Source organism: Emys orbicularis, chromosome 1, assembly GCF_028017835.1.
Source record: "Emys orbicularis isolate rEmyOrb1 chromosome 1, rEmyOrb1.hap1, whole genome shotgun sequence".
Lineage (NCBI taxonomy): Eukaryota > Metazoa > Chordata > Testudines > Emydidae > Emys > Emys orbicularis.
In genome coordinates, this window is record NC_088683.1 from 137,131,793 (window position 1) to 137,153,285 (window position 21,493).

Sequence of the window (21,493 nt, forward strand, 5' to 3'; positions counted from 1 at the left end):
GGAAAATGTGTTCATAATATCATACATCAGCAAATTATGAGTTTTCAAATGATACCTTACCAGGGATACCTTATACAAAGATTATTACAATAGTGTATAAGGCAAGGCTGTGGGCAAACTTTTTGGCCCAAGGGCCACATCCAGGTATGGAAATTGTATGGCGCGCCATGAATGCTCATGAAATTGGGGGTTGGGGTGCGGGAGGGGGTGAGGGCTCTGGGATGGGGCCAGAAATTAGGAGTTCAGGGTGTGGGAAGAGGCTCTGGACTGGGGCAAGGGATTGGGGTGCGAAGTGGAGGTTAGGGCTCCAGCTGGGGCTGTGGGTCTAGGAGGGTGCTCTGGGCTGGGACCAAGGGTCTCAGAGGGCAGGAGGGGGTTGGGGCGCAGGAGGGGGTTGGGGCGCAGGCTCCGGGCAGCACTTACCTCAAGCAGCTCCCCAAAGCAGCGGCATTTCCCTCTTCCAGCTCTTACGCGTAGGGGCAGCCAGGGGGCTCCGCACACTTCCCCTTCCGTAGGCGCTGCCCCTGCAGCTCCCATTGGCCGCCGTTCCTGGCCAATAGGAGCTGCGGGGGCGGCGCTTGGGGCAGGGGCAGCGTGCAGAGCCCCTGGCTCCCCCTACACTTAGGAGCTGGAGGGGGGACATGCCACTGCTTCTGGGAGCTGTGCGGAGCCATGGCACGGAGCGGGGCAAGCCCCAGACCCCACTCCCCAGCGGGAGCTTGAGGGCCGGATTAAAACATCTGACAGGCTGGATGTGGTCACCAGGCCGTAGTTTGCCCCCTCCCCCCCTAAGGTGTAAGGGGTGTATGCTGTCACAGCCTCAACCAAGATCAGAGCCCCACTGTCCTAGGCACCATACAAACAACACAGCTAAGAGACAGTCCCTGCCCCAAAGAGCTTACAATCAATATAGCCAAGACAGCCGCAGAGTGGGAGAAATCAGGGCCGCCCAGAGGATTCAGGGGGCCCCCGCCGCCGAATTGCCGCCGAAGACCCGGCACTTCGGCAGCGGGTCCCAGGGTGGAAGGACCCCCCCGCCGCGGGTCTTCGGGGCACTTCGGCTGCGGGTCCCGGAGCGGAAGGACCCCCCGCCGCCAAATTGCCGCCGAAGACCCAGAGCGGAAGAAGCTCCAGGGGGCCGGGCCCCGCGAGAGTTTTCCGGGGCCCCCAGAACAAGTGAAGGACCCCGCTCCAGGGGTCCCGAAAAACTCTCGTGGGGCCCCTGCAGGGCCCGGGGCAAATTGCCCCACTTGCCCCCCCCCCCGGGCAGCCCTGGGAGAAATGGGCTACTAGTATCCCTGGGATGAAACAGGAAGGCTGGGGCATTGCTATGAATTACAGCCAGCTGGCCCAAGTGGCAGTATGGTGCCTTAACTACAAGTCCACCCTTCCTCTTCCATCAGCTCAGTTTTTATAGGAGCCATATAACATCAGAGCAGCCAGGTCCCCTTTTTACAGCGAGAAAGAGCAGAGGGTGTTAGACCAGAAACTCCCTCATTTTAAATTGCTTTTAAAGCAGGTTTAAACGCCTCTCAGACCCACTCTGTGCTGCTGAGTTACTTACACCCGGGATGGGCACTGCCAGGGGAAGGCAGCTCAGGGCTGACCTTGGCCCCCTGCGGCCTGTGCTGGAGAGGCTGGCGCTGGGGCTAGGTGTGCTCCAGCCAGGCGCACAAAATGGAGAGCGTTTTAAATCCCTCTCCGGCCGGGAGGCTGCGGCAGCTGGTGCCTAGAGACGCTGGTTCCCAACCGGCTGAGCGGGGCCCGGGCTGCGCGCTCCAATGTTGCCTTTTTAGGCCTGAGCGCTGCAGGACGCCGCCGGGACGGGGGCTGAGGCCGCCGCCAGAGGAACCATCCCCCAGCCCGGGCGCTGGCACGTCCCCCCGCCCTTGCAGCGGCTGCGTCTCCCGGCGTGCGCTCCCCTCCCAACCCGGCAGCGGGCAAGGAAGGAGCCGGAGGTGGAGCCCGGGGCCGGAGCGGGCCATGTCCCGCGCGGAGCCGCCGGCGGGGGAGGCTGGGGCGGGCGGGGAGGAGGTGGTGCGGATCCGGCTGGGGGACAGGTGCTACCCGGTCTGCAAGAGGAAGCTGATCGAGCAGAGCGACTATTTCCGCGCCCTGTTCCGCTCGGGCATGCGGGAGGCAGGGCAGGGGCAGGAGGAGCAGCAGCTGCGCGGGGGGCTCAGCGCCCTGGGGCTGGAGTTGGTGCTGGACTTCATCAACACCTCGTGCCTGGCCCGGCTGGAGCAGGAGGAGGGTGGGGAGCAGGAGCCCCCTCTGCTGGAGGAGCTGATCGAGGCCGCCTCCTACCTGCAGGTCACCCCCCTGCTGCGCCTGCTCCTCTCCCGGGTGAGGCTGGGCAACTGCCTGGAGCTGCACCGCCTAGCCCAGGTCTATGGCCTCCAGGACCTGCAGGACGCCTGCCTGGACTTCATGGCTGCCCATTACCATCAGGTGCTGCGGAGACCTGAGGCCCGTCCCCACCTCCTCCTGCCCAGCGCCCTCCGGCAGCAGCTGATGGAGAGGCGGATGAAGGGCACCGCCACCCTCCTGGCTATTGGAGACTTCATGGGTGCCTCCTCTCTGGGCCTGGCCCCGCGCCGCCACCTGCAGGAGGAAGCTCCTTGGTCCATGCTGAGGTACGATGAGGTGGCCCAGAGGTGGCTGCCCTTGGCCAACAACCTGCCCCTGGATCTCATGAATGTCAGAGGCTACGGGTCGGCGATGCTGGACAACTACCTGTTTGTCATCGGGGGCTATAGGATCACCAGTCAAGAGATATCGGCTGCCCACTGTTATAACCCCTGCATAAATGAATGGAGTCAGATAGCTTCAATGAACCAAAAGAGGTAAACCCCCACATGGTGAATTAACAAGATATATCCTATTGAGTCTGGGTCTAGTGTCAATACCTACACAAGATGCAGGGCCTGATTCACCACTGCCCTGCTCCTTGTGGAGTCAACTCCATCAGCGTAAGCAGTGCTTGACTCTCCCATTCTCTTCCTTTTTGCTGGTGTTAATGATAGTATCCAAGGAGGAGGGGGGTGATGAACCAGGCCTCTAGGGTCCAGTAGGCTTTGTAGTCTTTAAATATCTGTCTTTGTTTAAAACAGAAATTCTTGGTAAAATAATGAAGACAAAAGCCTCCTCCCAGTCTCTGCATGGCACATTTTGGCTCAGTAATGTGGTCTTCTTATACGCATAGAATCCTGTTGGCATCAATGCCATGCATGTATGGAGTGCAGAACGTCTGAGTCAAGATCCACCAAACAGATTACTATTTGTATCACGGCAGTTAGACGTTGTGCTAGGCACTGTACACACATGCTATAAAACCACAGTCCCTGCCCCAGAGAGCGTATCGTTTAGTATACCTGAGGAAAATGTTTGCTGAAATTGGTTCCTTCTATCATCAACCCCCTCTTCCTGCTTCTTATATTGTTTTTAAAAGCTGATGAAGTAGACCATAATTGTATTATAATTGTCAGTGGAAGTGGCCCATGTAACTCAGTATTTTTTGTGATTAGTTTTTTATTGATTTTTCATAAAGTAATTGATAATGACAATTAGAAAAAAGGTACACCTCTACCTCGATATAACGCTGTCCTCGGGAGCCAAAAAATCTTACCGCATTATAGGTGAAACCGCGTTATATCGAACTTGCTTTAATCCACTGGAGTGCGCAGCCCCACCTCCCCGGAGCGCTGCTTTACCGCGTTATATCCGAATTCGTGTTATATCGGGTCACGTTATATTGGGGTAGAGGTGTAAATGTTTCACAGCTTGTATGTGTTTCCAGCTGGTGCATGCTTCATAGAATCACCAATAGAATTATGCAATTACACTATTTTACAAGTTGTTAAAGCTGCAAGACTAGACAAAACTAAGGGAAAGTTTAGGTTTTCTTTTTTAAATTCTTATTATAAAACGGAATATATTTAATGAATACATACATTCTCAACATTCTTTTTTTAAAAAAAAAAAAACAGTTTACAGCAAAAACAGCTGAACTCTAAAATTTGGTATGTAAATAGTCCTCATTGAGTATTTGAAAACTGGAAGATTTTAATAGGCCCTGATTCTGCATTCTCATCTTTGCAAGTAGACTTCTGTGTAGGTGCAGAACACTTGACTTCAGTGGAATTCTGCGTAGGCATAAGGGTCAACCCATGCAGTGTCCTATTGAAGTCAATACCTGAGCATGGATCCTACATTGATCAAATTGCAGGATTGGAGCCTTTAGTTGTAAGATGAGCATGACAGGAGAGATTTACTACATCCCATGCTTCTGCTGCACTACAAGTGTGTGCTTTTCAAAACAATATCTTTTAGTGTTTTTTCACCTGTACCGTCCCACTCCTGACCAGCTGTCCTCCCCCCACCCTTTTTTAATTCATTGTATCTGAAATGATTTAATGTATTTATTGGCCTTAAATTGCTATTGGATATAACATTCATGCTTACGTGGCTCCAGGGGTGCTGGGACAATTTTATAGTGGGGGCGCTGATCATGGAAACCATGTATTTGGTGTTTAAGTGCATCAAGCCAGGGGGTGCGTTAGCACCCCTAATTCCACCACTGCTGCATGGATCAGGCCCTGCAGGCATCCCTTTTTCTCTTTCCTCTGCCTCTTTGAGTAGGAAACTAATCCCAAGACTAACCCTTTATCCTCTTGACCTAGAGAGAAGTTGATCCCTAGTCTTCTAAGTATTTACAAGAAACAAATTTGCCTCTGAGAAACATGCATTGGTACTATATCTTTCTTTCTTTTTTCTTTTTCTTTTTCCTATTTAAAACACCTAAGTGCAGAAACATTAAGCCTGTGCAAATTAAAATGTTTAAAAAGTCAGGAAATGCAAAATTAAAGGTTCATGCAGCAGCAGCAAGTTGGACATGTTGCATATATGTAGTGCATTTTCTCTTCCCATTTTCCTTGTTTGTTGTTGTATAAGATAATACAGGTAAACCTGACAATCCGATTATCTAAATTTTGGGTTATCCCAAATTAGTTTGTGAAATTGATATTATGATAAAATTTCAGATGTTCCCTGCGTCATGTGCATAGTCAGAGTTTACCTGTAATTTACTCTCGTGTTTAATGTATATCACAAACTATAAAGGATGTGCAACATGCCTGAGTTAATATTGCCGTAGAGACTCTAAAGCATGCATTTCCTGAGACTTTAAAAGAAATGGTGATATCTTAATATTGTATTAACCTCATTTTTCTTTTTTTTTCTTTTTTCTTTTTTTTTTTTTGCTCCATGAGAGAAATGACACTAGATAAAAATGTAGGCCAAGATTTTTTTAAAAGGGTGCTTAAAGTTAGGGTCCTAAACCCATCTTTAGGCTCCTAAATAAGTGGCCTTGCTTTCAAAAGTGCCCAGCACCCTGTGACTTTAGGCCACTTATTTAGGTGCCTAAGAATGGATTTAGGCATCAACTTTAGGCATCTTTTTAAAAAAAAATCTTAGCTCTATTCTCTTATCAAGTTCTGCAGGAGCAGTCCTACTCTAATCTGAATGCATTGATTGATTGCTTATATTTTATGATGCCAAAGGCCAAACACTTGGACATCTTATATCAATGAAACAAACAAGAAAGTACGGGTATTACAACATAAAAGGACCAACAATGAATGCACTGTCCTGCCTCAGAATCTCCCATCCTAGTTATGAATCAAGCCAACAAGCTTTTGAAAGCCTGACTCTTCTCTCTTTGTAGCTTGCTTGCTTGGGTTTTTTATGGGCTTTATTGCCATAGTATTTTAGCATTTTATAAGCATTAATTTAATGAAGCATCAGAGACATTATCCTTACAATAACCCTGTGAGTAATGGGGAGTTATTTTACAAATGTGGAACTGGAGTACATAGATTTAAGTGAGTTGATCAAGATTACAAAAGAAATCAGTGGCAGAAGCAAGAATAAATACCAGATCTCCAAGGTCTCATCAGGTTCTTAACCACAAGACCATTCTTCCTATTCCAGAGGGCCCTGTCTCGTTCACCATGCACCATCCAACTTCTGCATTTAAATCTGGCAAGGGCCCTGCTGAAAATACAATGTGTTTGCCATGCAAACTAAGACCACATCTTAGGACTCTCAACATGTGGGGCTTTCCCTGAGGATGCCTTGCCGCTAGCTGTGGAGAATTGAAGACAAGGGTAATCCAGCAGATCATAATCCTTGCAGTAGTCTCTCTTCTCTTGAGATCCTGGATTCTCGTCAACCTGAGACAATTCTACAGAAATGCTTCTGCCTCTTGGGTATATAGTGGCAACCAATGAACACGCAACACTCTGACCAAACAGTCGGGGGGAACTTTTGCCAAGGGGACTCTTTCAAAGGTCTGTTTTTACGAAACATGCCTGGAGACTTTAATGCCTGCATAGAGTAGATTGGGCTTGTGGTTTTAAAGTCTTGTGTACTTTACAACATCCCCCGTACACTTGTCTTTTTAATCACATGTCTGAAGATGTATGCCATGCGTCAGAATGGAATAGCAGTTGAACAGTCCCACCTCTAAACGGAGGGCTGTATAACAAAGGTGAAGACACTGCCTCAGCCAAAGCAGTCCTAAAGCTTCATGGCATTTATGCTACACAGAGAGATGCTGCAATAAGAGCATGGTTCATTGTACATTATATTTTTAGTGTGTTACTCCTGGGGGAATTCTGTGCCTAAAAATTCTGCACAATCTTTTAAAATTCTGCATATTTTATTTGTCAAAATAACACAGTATAATCACTCTGGTTTCAATTATTTCGGTAATTTATAGAATGGATGGAGAATGGGAGTGGGGAGCATTGCAGGAAATCCCCAACCCCCCCTTGCTTAATAGCAGGGCTTTGGAGCTATGCTCCGGCTCCGCTCCAACTCCAGGCAAAAACCTGCAGCTCCACTGGTCCGGAGCTGCTCCGCGCTCCAGCTCTGGGCTCCGCTCCAAAGCCCTGCTTAATAGTAACATAGCTAGGTTTGACCCTTTATTTCTAGTTATTAGTCAACAAATATATGCAGCCATATATATGCTCAGTGTTACATCATAGGCAACTGAAGAGAAAGTGAGGGCTGGGGAATCAAACTCACAATTTATAATGGCTACTGACCATCTCCAGAAATGTCAGTAGCAAACAGTTCATGGACACATTTTGATAGGAAATTTTTTCAGTCCAAACATTTATACCAATTCTAATCACGAAAGCACCATAAACGTTTATAAGGCCATACTGTCCTTTACACCCCTCTGGCAATGTGAAGGAGCCTTAAAATTGTACACCTGTTTTATATTCCTGGGGGAAAGCATAAAGACAATAGGAACAATTCACTAAGCAGGCAGGCTGCTACAGTCTGCTCTGCCTCAGGGGACAGAGCCTGCCCCATGCCTGCCTCCTCAGAAACATCCTGAAGCCCTGCCCCTCCACTCTGAGCATGCTGCAATTGCGAGCGAGAGGGACAGAGTGTCTCTCTCTTTCTCTCTTGCATGACTGCCTAGCCCCACCCTCCCGGTGGTGATTTACGTCTCTACCGGCTGCTCCGAGCCAACCAGCCTGTGCAGCCCGGGAGGGGCGCATGACTGCTCTTGCAGCTTCCCTGAACTTTCCTGTCAGAAGTCATTTTTCTGCGGGGAAGCAAAGAAATCTGGGGGGGGGGGCATGAATTCTGCACATGTGCAGTGAATGCAGAATCCCTCCAGGAGTGGTGTGTTGAGTCTTAGTCAGATAAACAGGCCATTTGCTCAGCATGCTTCCAAGGAAGGGCAGTCACATGTTCCTCTGTTGAAGGGAGCTTGGATCAATTGGTACTATAATATTCCATGGATCAATGTTGCATATGCTGAGGCAGGGTCCCAAGTGAACTGAAATACTTCATGGCCAAAAGATGTAAGTTTAGGAGTAAGGTAATTCATTGTGCTGAGTGGCTACTAATAAAAGGATTGCCCTGCCCTTAAAAATGTCCTGGATTTTATAATCAGGTCCTAAAGATTATTTACTAGTAATTCCAATCCAGTTTATAGCCGTGATCTAGCCAGCTATTTATGTGTCTCATCACCATAGTAACGAAGTGCCTCACAATCAGTAATAAGTGTTGAGAAGATAAAAATCCGTGTTTGGTAGAGCAGTGTTATCCCCATTTTACAGATGGGGAACTGATGCACAGGGCAGATTAAGGGCTTGGTAAGTGTCATGCAGGAAGTTTGTGGCTGAGTTTAACCCAGGTCTCTTGAGAGCTCGTCCAGGGCCGGGCCCTGTCCACTAGATCATACAGTACTTACTACCTCTGTGGTTAAGTTGTTCAACAAGCACTGATGTACTGAAACATCATCTTTATAGAACTGGTTTGAGTGTTATGAGCGGGGATCCTAGAAATCCATTAGCCACAGAAAAACACGAAATTTGCCTTTTTTCAGACAATTTTTAGTTTTTATATTTTGTGAAACAATAAAAACATATATGAATTAAATTTTACTGAAAGTATCAGTGTCACTTATTCAGTGTGCACAACCTCCCCCTCTTGTGGTTATTTTTTGAATGTGCTTTAAATTTCCAGTGGAACCCCGTTTTATCTGATCTAATCGGGACCAGGGCCGGATCGGATAATCAAAAAATCAGATCATCAGGAGAACTGGCAAAGAGCTTTCTATCCCTTATTTTAAGATGGGGAGGAGGGTCGCCAGCTGACTGCCCAAGCTCCGTTCCTGTCAGCCCCAGGCAGCTAGTGGTTTGGTTAATACAGAGAGCTGGACAACGGAGGCTCGGATAAATGAGGTTCTACTGTGTATCAGAAAAACATTTAAAAAACCGAGGAGTCCTTGTGGCACCTTAGAGACTAACAAATGTATTTGGGCATAAGCTTTCGGGGGCTAGAACCCACTTCATCAGATGTATGAAGTAAAAGATACAGGAGCAGGTATAAATACATGAAAGGATGTGGGTTGCTTTACCAAGTGTTAAGTCAGTCTAACGATATAAATCAATTAACAGCAGGATACCAAGGGAGGAGAAATAACTTTTGAAGTGGTAAGAGAGTGGCCCATTACAGACAGTTGACAAGAAGGTGTGAATAACAGTAGGGAGAAATTAGTATTGGGGAAATTAAGTTTAGGTTTTGTAATGACCCAACCACTCCCAGTCTTTATTCAGGCCTAATCTGATGGTATCTACTTTGCAAATTAATTCCAGTTCTGCAGCTTCACGTTGGAGACTGTTTTTGAAGGTTTTTTTTGTTGAAGAATTGCCACTTTGAGGTCTGTTATTGAATGACAAGAGAGATTGAAGTGTTCTCCTACTGGTTTTTGAATGTTATGATTCCTGATGTCAGATTTGTGTCCATTTATTCTTTTGCATAGAGACTGTCCGGTTTTTCCAGTGTACATGGCAGAGGGGCATTGCTGGCACGTGATGGCATATATCACATTGGTAGATATGCAGGTGAAAAAGCCCCAGATGGTGTGGCTGATGTGGTTAGGTTTGTAGGCACCAGGGTTTGTAGCAGGGTTTGGTTCCTGGGTTGGTGTTTTTGTTGTGTGGTGTGTAGTTGGTTACAGACAGCCTCCCAACCTGAAGCAAATACTCACCAGCAACTACACGCCACACAACAAAAACACCAACCCAGGAACCAAACCCTGCTACAAACCCCGGTGCCAACTCTGTCCACATATCTATTCAAGGGACACCATCATAGGACCTAACCACATCAGCCACACCATCCGTGGCTCGTTCACCTGCACATCTACCAATGTGATATATGCCATCATATGCCAGCAATGCCCCTCTGCCATGTACACTGGAAAAAATGGACAGTCTCTAGGCAAAAGAATAAATGGACACAAATCTGACATCAGGAATCATAACATTCAAAAACTAGTAGGAGAACACTTCAATCTCTCTGCTCACTCAATAACAGACCTCAAAGTGGCAATTCTTCAACAAAAAAACTTTAAAAACAGACTCCAACGTGAAGCTGCAGAACTGGAATTAATTTGCAAACTAGATACCATCAGATTAGGCCTGAATAAAGACTGGGAGTGGTTGGGTCATTACAAAACCTAAACTTAATTTCCCCAATACTAATTTCTCCCTACCGTTATTCACACCTTCTTGTCAACTGTAATGGGCCACTCTCTTACCACTTCAAAAGTTATTTCTCCTCCCTTGGTATCCTGCTGTTAATTGATTTATATCGTTAGACTGACTTAACACTTGGTAAAGCAACCCACATCCTTTCATGTATTTATACCTGCTCCTGTATTTTTTACTTCATACATCTGATGAAGTGGGTTTTAGCCCACAAAAGCTTATGCCCAAATAAATTTGTTAGTCTCTAAGGTGCCACAAGGACTCCTCTGTTTTTTTGCTGATACAGACTAACACGGCTACCACAAAAAAACATTGTGTTCAATTGATAACTGTATATATTGTGGCTAGGGAAACTGAAATTCAGAGTTTCTTTTTAATCATGGGAAAAGGTGGACTTTTGGGGGTTAAATCAGAATTTTGGCTTTTTTATGATGGAAAATGAGGATCCCTGGTTACGAAGAAGTAACTTCACATGGAAAGTCATGCTCTTGGGGCCCAGTGGAGTTAGAGAGAAAAAACACTATCTCTGAAAGAGAGAGGGAGATAACAAGGAGCTTTAGGGATTGTGTAGTGATAAACAGAGTCCTTTTCCCTTTTGTTTTACTTAGTGACGCTGCCAAATGAAATTTACTAAATATTTTGCCTTTAGAATCCCTGCCTTTTGAGCCAACCTTGGCTGTATTTTTAATTGTTATTTTGCTCCAAAATGAGTGATGTGTTGTGTTTTGGTTTTTTTCCCCCCCCTGGTAGACAATATCCCAGGGTTGAAAGGCCCTTGTAAACACCAGCCTGGGAGCATGCAGCTGCATATGGAACAGTGCTTATGGGAGCAGTCTGTACCTAAGCTGCTGCCACCTGCAGGGCTTCCACAGGGAGACGAGGAGCTGCTCCTGGTGAAATCCTAGAGGATTAGGAGACGTTCAGGCTGCCTCCTGAAGAGATCTTCTCTTCCCCATTTCCATCCCCGCACTCCCAGTTCCTGGGTATCAGGAATTACTACAAACACTTCCACTCTAAAAGCCTTAAGGCCAGATTCATCCCAGACATATCTCTTGCTCTGCCAAGGCCCCAGTGTGGGATGCAATACATGAGAAAGATCCAAAATAAAGGGTACAAACAAACTACAGTGTACTTTCAGTCATCCGAATGGCGTGGGGGACATGGATTTTATTTGGATAAGCGTGAGTTTGGATAATCAAGAGGATAGGAGCTATTCAGTAGCGCGGTAGCCTCCCCTGTAGCTGGGGGCTCGTCCTACTCCTCCTCACAGTTCTGGCTGCGGGTTTCTGCTCTGCCCCACTAACTCACTTCCATGATAGTGGGGCTGTAGCAGGCTTCCTGTGCTGCTGGAGGGCCAGTGACACCTGATTCTTGCAGGTGCAAAGTGTGGGGCAGAGCAGAGACCCTGGCCAGGATTCTGCTCTGCCCATGTGGACCACAACCTTCCTTGTTCCTGCAGAGATTGGGTGTCACTGGCCCTGTGGCAACGCAGGGAGCCCTCTGCAGCTCCACTATCATGGCCCTGCTCAATCACTCCCATCACAGCAGGACCACAGAGGGCCATTCAGCAGCAGGGGGGCCTTCCCCACAGCTGAGGGCTCGTTGTCCTCCTTGCAGTCCTGTCTGGGGGGGGATCTCTGCTCTATTACCCAAACCTCTGTATTAACCAAATCCTTTCCTTGAGAGACATGGGGGGCAAGGAAGGGATTGGATGAGAGGATTTCGGCCATGAATGGGAATATACTGTACTCATGCAGGAAACCTAAAATGCAGTGGGATTTATTCCTGTAAACACCTCTTCCTGTAATCACACTTTCATGAGTCTCTATCGCTGATGTAAATAGTTTTCAGCTATAAAAATAAGGGGGCAACAAATTTGTGTGTAACCTTGGGATTAAAATGAGGGACATCCAAATGAGGAACAGGAGTACTTGTGGCACCTTAGAGACTAACAAATTTATTTAAGCATAAGCTTTCGTGGGCTACAGCCCACTTCTTTGGATGCTGTAGCCCACGAAAGCTTATGCTTAAATAAATTTGTTAGTCTCTAAGGTGCCACAAGTACTCCTGTTCTTTTTGCGGATACAGACTAACACGGCAGCTATTCTGAAACCTGTCATCCAAATGAGGGGCATTTGAAAGGTATGATTCCTGGTGTAACTCCATTGAAGTCAGTGGAGTTACATCAGGAATGGATTTGACCCAATATTGAGATCAGTGGTTCCCAAACTGTGGTCCATGGAACACTGGCTAGTGGTTATGGGAAGGTGGTTTTGTTATATGGTGCTTGCTTTCCTTGTTTCTAGCTGCTGAAGCACATTTAAAAAAAAAGGTTAAAAAGGCATTAAATACTTTCCTAATGTTAGTTTTCCATAAAAGCAATTGCTGTAATTGGCACACAAAGGCAAGTGGTTGTTCAAAGCAATCTCTCTATTAAGTTAGGATCCAAGCGTTGACAAAGTATGATCAGTGCCTGTGAGTAAAATAAATATTTTAGTTAGTGCTGTAGGTAGATTTCCCGTATTTGAGGGGTATGCTCTGAACATCATATTAACCAATGCTGAAATCAGATATGTAATCTGAACACTTTTACACGAATATCTGACAGGAACCCCTTCTAGGCTAATAGAAGTTAAAGGTTGTGCCATACATCATTCACAAAGTAATCTTCCCTAGATTTGTAACATGGCCTCCAGTTATACAGACGCCATCAGACAAATGTGATATTAATGATCTCCCTACAACTAAAGCAGCAAGGGGCCACATTTTCTTGTGATTAGAGCAGCTAAATCTGACTAAGACCTGAGTTCTATTCCATTATGACACTGACCTTGGATTATTCATTTGTCTTCTCTGTATGTTAGCTTTCTCATCTGTAAAATGGGGTTAATGCCCAACTTTGCAAAGTTGTCTTGTGGCCATCAGGTGAAAGACATTGTATATGCCCAAGTGAATTAATTTTATAAGACCAGAGCTCTGCTCCTGCCTCTCCATAACACGCAGACAAACACACTGTAGACTTGCTAACATTTTACTAATTTTAAAGGATATGCTTAATTTCTAAAATGTACTCCTAGTCAACCTACAGTTCCTCAGTTATGGAACTCCAGTAGTGTATATGTGTATATTTATTTTTCTTCCTGCTATAGCATTTAAAATAGGTACTCCTCTTTGAAACTCGAATGTTTTTGCAAGTAATTGCTCTCATTTCATACCCATTATTGCCACTTAAATCCAGATTCTTTAAGCTGGAAAACATAATCACTGTACATTCGAGATGTGCAGACTGACTTAATAGTAAACGACAGCACAAACAGAATCAAAAGCAAATAATTCTTTCAGAGAAGCATTTTAGTTTCCAGAGCCATCTCAGGATTACAAGAACAAAATGATTCCACCTAGAAGGAGACTTCCCTCCTCCCCCCTTACACTTCCCCAAATATATTTAATACAAAAAAATTGCAGGGCAATCTGCTGCCAGACAACATTCATTTTGTTCAGACAAAACCATGCATATCTACGTAGGCAGTATTCTTACTGACTTGTAACCTCATGCTTGCACTGAGTGGAACTCACCTTTTGGTGTACAGGGCAGCACATAGCTAATGTACCACTAAAGCCTTTACGGGCTTGAATGGGGTATTGCATTGGCCTTATGCTGGTCCAGCGCACAGGGATAAATTTCACCCATTGAATTTATTGCCTGAGTAAAATTTGCTGGATCTGGCTCAGAACAAGTCGTGCTGAAGGAGCAATTTTATTATCCATTGATCCCGTTCTGGATCTCTTTCCCATCTTGCTCCTTTGCTTCAGTTTTTATGTGTCTTCCTATCTCCCCTTTTTTCCCGGTCTTTGGAATGTTTCTCCATGTGTCTTATTTGTATTTTTATTTTTTTAGAGGCACAAGTTGCAAAGTGATACCGTAATCATCGGCAAGTTTCCCTTTGCAGCTTGTGAAATATACAGGACACAGTGGATTAAATTGGGAGGGGAAAACATAGAACTTTGATACTGTTACACCAAAACCAGATTATTGGTATATTGAGCTCAGCATCCTGTGTTAATGTGTGGTTTCAGAGGAAGGTGTGAAACTATCTAGCCCTGGACTGAAGGGAAGAATACCAAAATGTGTTACTTTCAGGGTGATTGTGGTGGTGAAAATAAAGAGAGAAATATAGAGAGGAGATATTCCTCTTTGTCTTCTGCAAGGTGTCATTCACCCTGTAGTAAAATAAATGCCTATTTATTATGGGCTATTGAGACACTATCACAGACCAGGGACAGTGCTCAATTTCAGGTATTAATCTGTTTTTGCATGAAACTCCAGGAACTCTGACTGGAATAAGATTGTATGTGTGTGTGTGTGTGTGCGCACACGTGCGAGCGAGTGAGCGTCTGTGCCTGTGTGTGAATGCACACGTGCTTCACAACAGAATACACACACACAAAACACAACACAGCTAGAACAGATTACTCTGCTGAACAGCTACATTTAAACTGTATTGATTTGAAATATAAGTATAAGACGTTAAAAAGACTCATCATTATTATTTTTTCCTGAATGCCCTCAGTGTTCTCAACCCTCTACAAACATAAAGGATACAGTTCCTGTCCCAAGGAGCTTACAATCTATTTTGGGCACAGACAAAACAGTTCAGACTATAATATACTGGCTGATGGTACAAGTTTGAAGTGTTAATGGTATCTTGGAACCTTCATAAAAATAATGTCCTTTCCTTTCTTTGTTTTTTCTTTCACATGCTAGCTATTTCATTACTCCAATTTGTGTCTTCTAGGTCCAATTTTAAGCTTTTGGCTGTAAACGGAAAGCTCTATGCCATTGGCGGTCAATCCCTTTCCAATGTGGAGTGTTACAGCCCAGAGCACGACTGGTGGAATTTTGTGGCATCTATGCCAAACCCGCTTGCAGAATTTTCAGCTTGTGAATGCAAGGGCAAAATTTATGTTGTTGGGGGATATACTACAAGAGGTAAGACACATTTCTTTTAAACCCTATTGTTTTTAAAGACCAAAACCAGTTTGTTCAAGACCAAAATTTAATCTGCCTTTAAAGATGAAGTGGAAAGCTCTAAAAATAAATACAGAAAATAACCTAAGATAAAACACTTGGGAAGAAAATAATTGACAGCCAAAAATTAAAAGCAGGGTGCCTGTAGTTAAAGTGGCCTGACTTCTAAGGAATTGCTTATGTTCGGCACCTCTGCAAATCCTAAAACACTTCAAGGCATGCAGATCAGTCTTCTCCTTTTTAGGGGTTTGGTGGTTGCAGATGAAACAAAGGTCTCAGCAGCTAAAACCTTTTGTTTCCTTTTAAAATAACTTTCTTATTGTAATGTATTCTCTTAGCAATCTAAGATCCCAAACACGCTTTTTCATTTAAAAAATAAAATAAAAACACTTCCGTTCACCTTTTAACTGTTACAAGCTGGTGTTTCCATTGCTCTGCCAAGAAAATAAACAGAAATAGCCATCGTTTTTATGTGATACAGTTAAATAGAAACCTGCTTCCTTCCATCACTGCTCTAGCCTCCCATTGCCGCGCAACTTTCCTGTACCTTGTAATGGCAAAAGCAGAGCTGTGTGCATTCCTGCTGACATGATCAGTGATTGTGGTGCATGGATGGGGAAAGAAATAAAAAGGAAACACTGTTTGCATCTACTGTATTAGAACTGTGGAGGAAAACAAATATACTTAGCTCTTCTCTATTTGTCCACACTATAGTTTTCCACAGCACCATTCACCGTAATGTCTCGGTGCTTCACAAGTAAATTAAACTGCAGGGTAAGGTCTAGGGGAGTTCATGGATTTTTCTCCTTTCCCTCCCTTTCCCCCAGTTAAAGGATGCATTGACTGAGACCTGAGAATATTTTCTGCAGGGGGAAGTGGAGCAATTTTCAAGTATCAGTCAGTGACCAAAGATTAAAAAGAAACACACAAGCTAACACACAGGAATTATTCAACTAAGCCCCTTACTCCCTTCATACCACTTGGATCATGTAATCATTGTGCCAAAAGTGGTTTAAAATTTTACCCTCTACAAAAGAAAAAAAGTGATCAGAGACTCCAGTCTCAAAAAGGAAAAGATTGTCAATCCAACACTTCCTTGTAAATAAGTTAACACATGACAAGCAGGGTTGGAAGACACATTGATTATTTAGAACCAGTGTGAACAACAGATAGACAATCTGTAATACTGATTGACATACCATAGACCTCTACTGATGTGTTTGGGTTTTTGCATAAACATCTCTCCTTTGTTTCAGACAGGAATATGAACATCTTGCAGTACTGTCCCATCTCTGACTGCTGGACCAACTTTGAGTTGTGTGATGTCCACATTCGCAAACAGCAGATGCTCTCTGTCGAGGAAACCATCTACCTGGTAGGGGGTTGTATTCATGAACTGGGACCTAACCAAAAATCTAGCCAAAGTGAGGACATGTTAACAGTGCAGTCTTACAACACTGCTACCAGAGAATGGCTCTACCTCAAGGAGAACACGTCCAAATCAGGTCTCAACTTGACTTGTACTCTCCATAATGATGGGATCTATATAATGAGCAGAGATATTACGCCATCTACAAGCTTGGAACACCGGATTTTTCTTAAGTATAATATATTTTCAGACAGTTGGGAGTCACTTAGACGCTTTCCGGCCTTTGGACAAAACTTGTTGGTCTGCTCTGTATATTTGCCCAATATGATAGAAGTGTAATTACACCATTTTTTTCCTTTCACTTCATCTGTCATTTTTGGAAGAAATAAATTATTTTCATTTCTGAATGGGACATGGTCACATAGCCTATGCATAAAATATTGGTTCTGTTTAAAAAAAAAAAAAAAAAAAATTGCAAAACTCAATATTAATAGAGATGTTTCCAGGATTTTTGAAAATTTCAATTAAACTTACTTTTTGTTGTTGTCTTCAGTTTAAATGATGCCAAGCCGTGTGTGCAATCCAGATACAACAGCACTGTGTTGGTATCTCCCTACAGTTTCTTATGAAACACCCATGTAGGCACTGGGCACATTTGCACAAAGATTTAAAAGAGCTCCCCTAGGTATTGGATGTTCTTTTAATGTAAGTTGGTGACAGGCAATGAACTACTCCCTACATTTAAAAAAAAAAAGCACAGGTCAGGGGGCACTAAACTCAAAATGGGGAACGTCTGCTCAGCTGGAGAAATGATTTTTAAATTTATTTTTTATTTGTTCAGTAAGCTTCTCCAAATACTCAGCCATTAAGATCCAATTGTAGAAACAAGGGAACAAATTGTGGGGGCAGGTTACGTGGCAGTAGAATGCATATGAGCCCCAGAAGGCTAAGCAGGCTAGCTCCATCTTGGGGTTGGTCAGCCCCATGTACAAAAGGAGTGCGGGGCAGCTCAGAGGTGTGGTGAGGAGAGGTGAGCTCATGTAACTGAACTGTCACCTGAGCAGCTCTATGTGAATCCTTGTCCTTTACCTTCCCACCAGATGGTGTTATATGGGTTACTCTAGCCTGTGGTCTATGGAAATCCCTTTTCTGCCCCATAGGGAAGGGGCAGGCAGAGATGAGACCTGGGCCTCCGACTTTTCATAGGTGCTAATTTGGGGGATTTGGGAAGAGTCACTTTTGGGGAAGAGGGTTCCTGTCCTCTCCTCACAGCCCCTCTCAAATTGCCTGGGGGGATCTTTAGTCCAATTGGATCCTCTTCTCTCGCTAGTTGACAGTTCTGAAGAGCCTGTTCACTCTATCTGCTTGGGTGGCATTCACAACTCCTCCCCTGGCAAAGGGGAGAGATAGGACAGTCATGAAAGTCTTACATCTGCAGAGCCCATGCCACAGCTTTCTCACATAGCACAGATGCTGCTGGTTCCAGGACTGGGCCACTTATCCTTGTGTGTTCAATGACAGGGGAAGATGGAGAATTCAAGCTTATCCCTTGCAGTGGTTCAGTCAACATAGAAGCCTCTTTTTTGGCTGGAGAGAATATGTGCCTGCAGGTTTTGTGCCCACAAAATGAACTGCCGGTGCAAGTTTGACTACAGCAATCAGGAGGCCTCAGCACTCAGATTCGTGCCTACTGTCCAACTGAGCGCACAAACATGTGAGTGGCCATGGTTTTGAAAATGTGACACACAAGGAGCAGCTGCCTCTGTTATACCAGCACAAGCAGGCTAAGCAATCCCATCTACTCCAGTGTAGAAATAAGGTGACTGGAATGGAATAGTTGAATAAAATCCCTGTTTTATATTTTCAAAACACGTCGTTTCAGTGTCTTAGGATAGATGTGAGCAGGAGGCCATTACCCCACGACAGCTTTCCCTTACACACATTATCTGATGATTTGTTTTCCTTCAGTTCTCTGCAGTACTAGATTTTTTTTTTCTAGCATCTCCCAAGGGCACCCCAGATCACAATCAGAACAATATACATTGGAGATCTCTTCACAGCGGAGTCAGTCAGTCTGCATTCTGTGGCTTAGTGACTTATGTGCTGAATTGTTTGTGAAGAGCTATCGCTTCCAGATTCACCCCCTGCCTAGAGTAATATCTCCGAATGACAACTTTCAAATCTGGTGTCCATTAATCCAATGACTTCCAACCCAAGCTGGGGTTTTAAGAGCTTTGTTTTGTTTCTTGGGAGTGATTGTTCCTTTTACGGTGGCCTCCTACTATATTAGGTTAATGTACAGTCAACTTTATCATTCTCTTATACGAAATGAAGAAAATCTTTCTCTGCAGGTCCTACTTTCTGCGCTCTGTGATCAGATGACTATTTTTAAGGTCTGATGAGCCAGCAGCGGTGAGTTAGATGGGAGTGGTAGCTGAGACAGTAGATGACATGCATTTTGGGGAGTATTCGGACATTGGCATCTCTACTTCAAATACATCCGAATTGGCACAGGCTTTAATGCAGTGGTGGGCAGCCTGGGGCCCATCAAGGTAATCTGATTGCAGGGCGTGAGGCATTTTGCTGACGTTGACCGTCCGCAGGCACCGCCCCCCGCAGCTCCCAGTTCTCGTCAAATGAAACGTCTGGGCAGTGCTGTGATAATGCTGTGGGACCGTATTGAACCAGGCTGAAATAACCATTGCACAAACCGTTTTTTCTTTCGGGGAGGAACTGGTGGTGTGTGGCCCTCCACACCTCAGAGAAGAAATCCTAATGACTGTCCCATTCCATTCTCCTTTTCTTTCCATTGCTTTAATAGTCCACATACGGTATCGTTTAGCGGCTACTGCCTTTCTAGGCAAGGTAGACGGGCAGAGGGGCTCTTTTCCTAGCTCATCAACAAACTGCTTCTCAGTCAGCCCATGGAACTGTTGTTGAGGGATGCAAGACAATCGGTTACCTCCCTTGGTGGGTAAAACAGTCGTAATGTAAGGGACAATTAAACTTCCATTGAATGGCAGCTATATAAATATACTAAAATGAGAGGCCGTGTGGTCTACTTAATTGAGCACAGGACTGGGAATTCCTGAGTCTTAATCCCAGCTGTGCCCCTCAGTTATTGTGTGGCCTTGGACAGGTCACTTAGCTCCTTTGTGTCTGTTTTCCCCAATTGCAGACTATGGATAGTAATATGTACCCCACTGATGTGTTGAAGTTTAATTGATTAAACACTTTGAACATGTAAAGAACTACATACATGCTTAGTATTGTTATTATTTATTTCATTATTGAAACTGTCTTGTGGGAGGTGTTAGGACAGAAAGCAGCTAGGAATCCCACCTTGCTCTAGATTAGTTATCTTCAGAAGTGTTTACAATCTTCTCTGTATCTCTTAACAGATTTGTCTTTCCATTTGTCAATTTTTTTTTTGTTTACATAGTGGTTCTTTTTCTTTTCTTCACATAATCAGCTATAGCTTACCTCAGTTCCCCTGTCCCCACCTGCCTTTTGTGTTTTAGCCATCCATCCTCAGTACCTCTTCTTGCCCTTCATGTCTAGGTTATTCAGGGTTGTGTACCCAGGCATCAAGCTTTCATATTCCCTCATGGGCACTGTCCTTGCTTCATGGGCCAGTTCTACTAGACAGTAAAAACTGGAAAGAGTAAAAACTGACTATACAACAGAGGACAATTCTAAGGGCTTGTAAAGATCACTGAGACAAAGGCAAAGAGAGATCATCAGACCTATAGTTTCTGCCTTTCCAGGTATGGTCTGTGGTTTCAGTATGAAATAAGATTTGGATGATATTTAAGCTTGTTTTCCACATAATCTCCCTGGCCAATTTCCATAGTTTTCCCTCCCTGCCCTGCTAGTTGACCTTCCATGTCTGTATTTTCCCTTCTTTGAAGTTTTTGCCTTGCTACATCCATTGTCCAGCCTGTTTTGCTAAAATTACATGATACCAGTTTATCAGCCTTTAGAACTTGGCCATCTGCCTTTCACACTGTGCTGTTCTTACCAATAACCAGGATGAAACAATGGAGCAATCAATATGTAGCCCCCGTAGAGCATTTTTATTTCTCTAACTTTGGACCCCTAGCAGAGGAGAGGGCTGCAGAGCAACAAATGTTGCTTTTATCGAATCCTCATTTTAGTGAGAAATGACACTACAGTTATTCAGAGGCTGTGAGAAGACTGGTCTGTGTCAGAGGCCTAAAGAGAATGGAAGGCATAGCACGTAATGACACTCAGCACTTGACATGTTCAGATGCTTCACAGTGATGAATCCTCCCTATCTTCCCTGCTAGGCAGGTACATGCAGTAGGTGGTGTTATGATCTGGGGCAGCTCTTTAAGGGTAAAGATTGGTGTGGTGAGTTCATAAGCAGTTCTCAAGAATTCCTTTCTGAAGGCAGTAACCTTGAGTGTCTGTACTAGATTTGATTGATTTTGCACTTACAAGGATGACCAAAGGGTGGCTCCCAACACCCACAGTAAGTTTTAGAAACAAAACACAAACCTTAAGGTAGGGAGAGTTGAAACATTTCCCCCTGATATTCTAATTAATGTTGACATTCTGTACAGATTGTATGTTTTCTCTCTGATACGCTCGGAGCCTGTTTCAGTGCAAATTATGTTTCTTATCCAAAAGGGGGAGAAGATGCTGGAAAAGAAGTCTGGCCTTTGTGAGATTGTTCTTTCACCACCTTTAAAATTGGTACCTTAATGCATCATGGTGTGTGTGTGTTTTGTTTTTTCCTGATGGTGTTGATGTTATCACTAAACAAGTACTGTATTAAGTATGCCATAAGAATCTTGGCATTTTTTAATATGCTTTCATTTTTTACTGCAGCTAGAACTATTACACACACACACAATTTCTTAAATGTTAACTCTGCCTGTCAAAAAAAGCACAACTCAACTGAAACTACTCTATTCCGTTTGTTGCTTGCAGAATAGGCACTGTGGCCTTTTGGAAGGTCCAGTTCTCCAGGATGCTGAGTGCCCTCAAGTC

At 44.5% G+C, this 21,493-nt stretch overlaps 1 protein-coding gene across 1 annotated transcript; it reads left to right on the plus strand.

The window, feature by feature from the left end:
* The first annotated feature begins 1,677 nt into the window (after positions 1-1,677).
* On the plus strand, positions 1,678-16,816 carry KLHL42 (kelch like family member 42). The gene is made up of 3 exons (XM_065397406.1): positions 1,678-2,846; positions 14,876-15,069; positions 16,365-16,816. The coding sequence occupies exons 1-3, from the start codon at positions 1,678-1,680 to the stop codon at positions 16,814-16,816; spliced, it is 1,815 nt and encodes a 604-aa protein (XP_065253478.1).
* Positions 16,817-21,493: the final 4,677 nt, after the last annotated feature.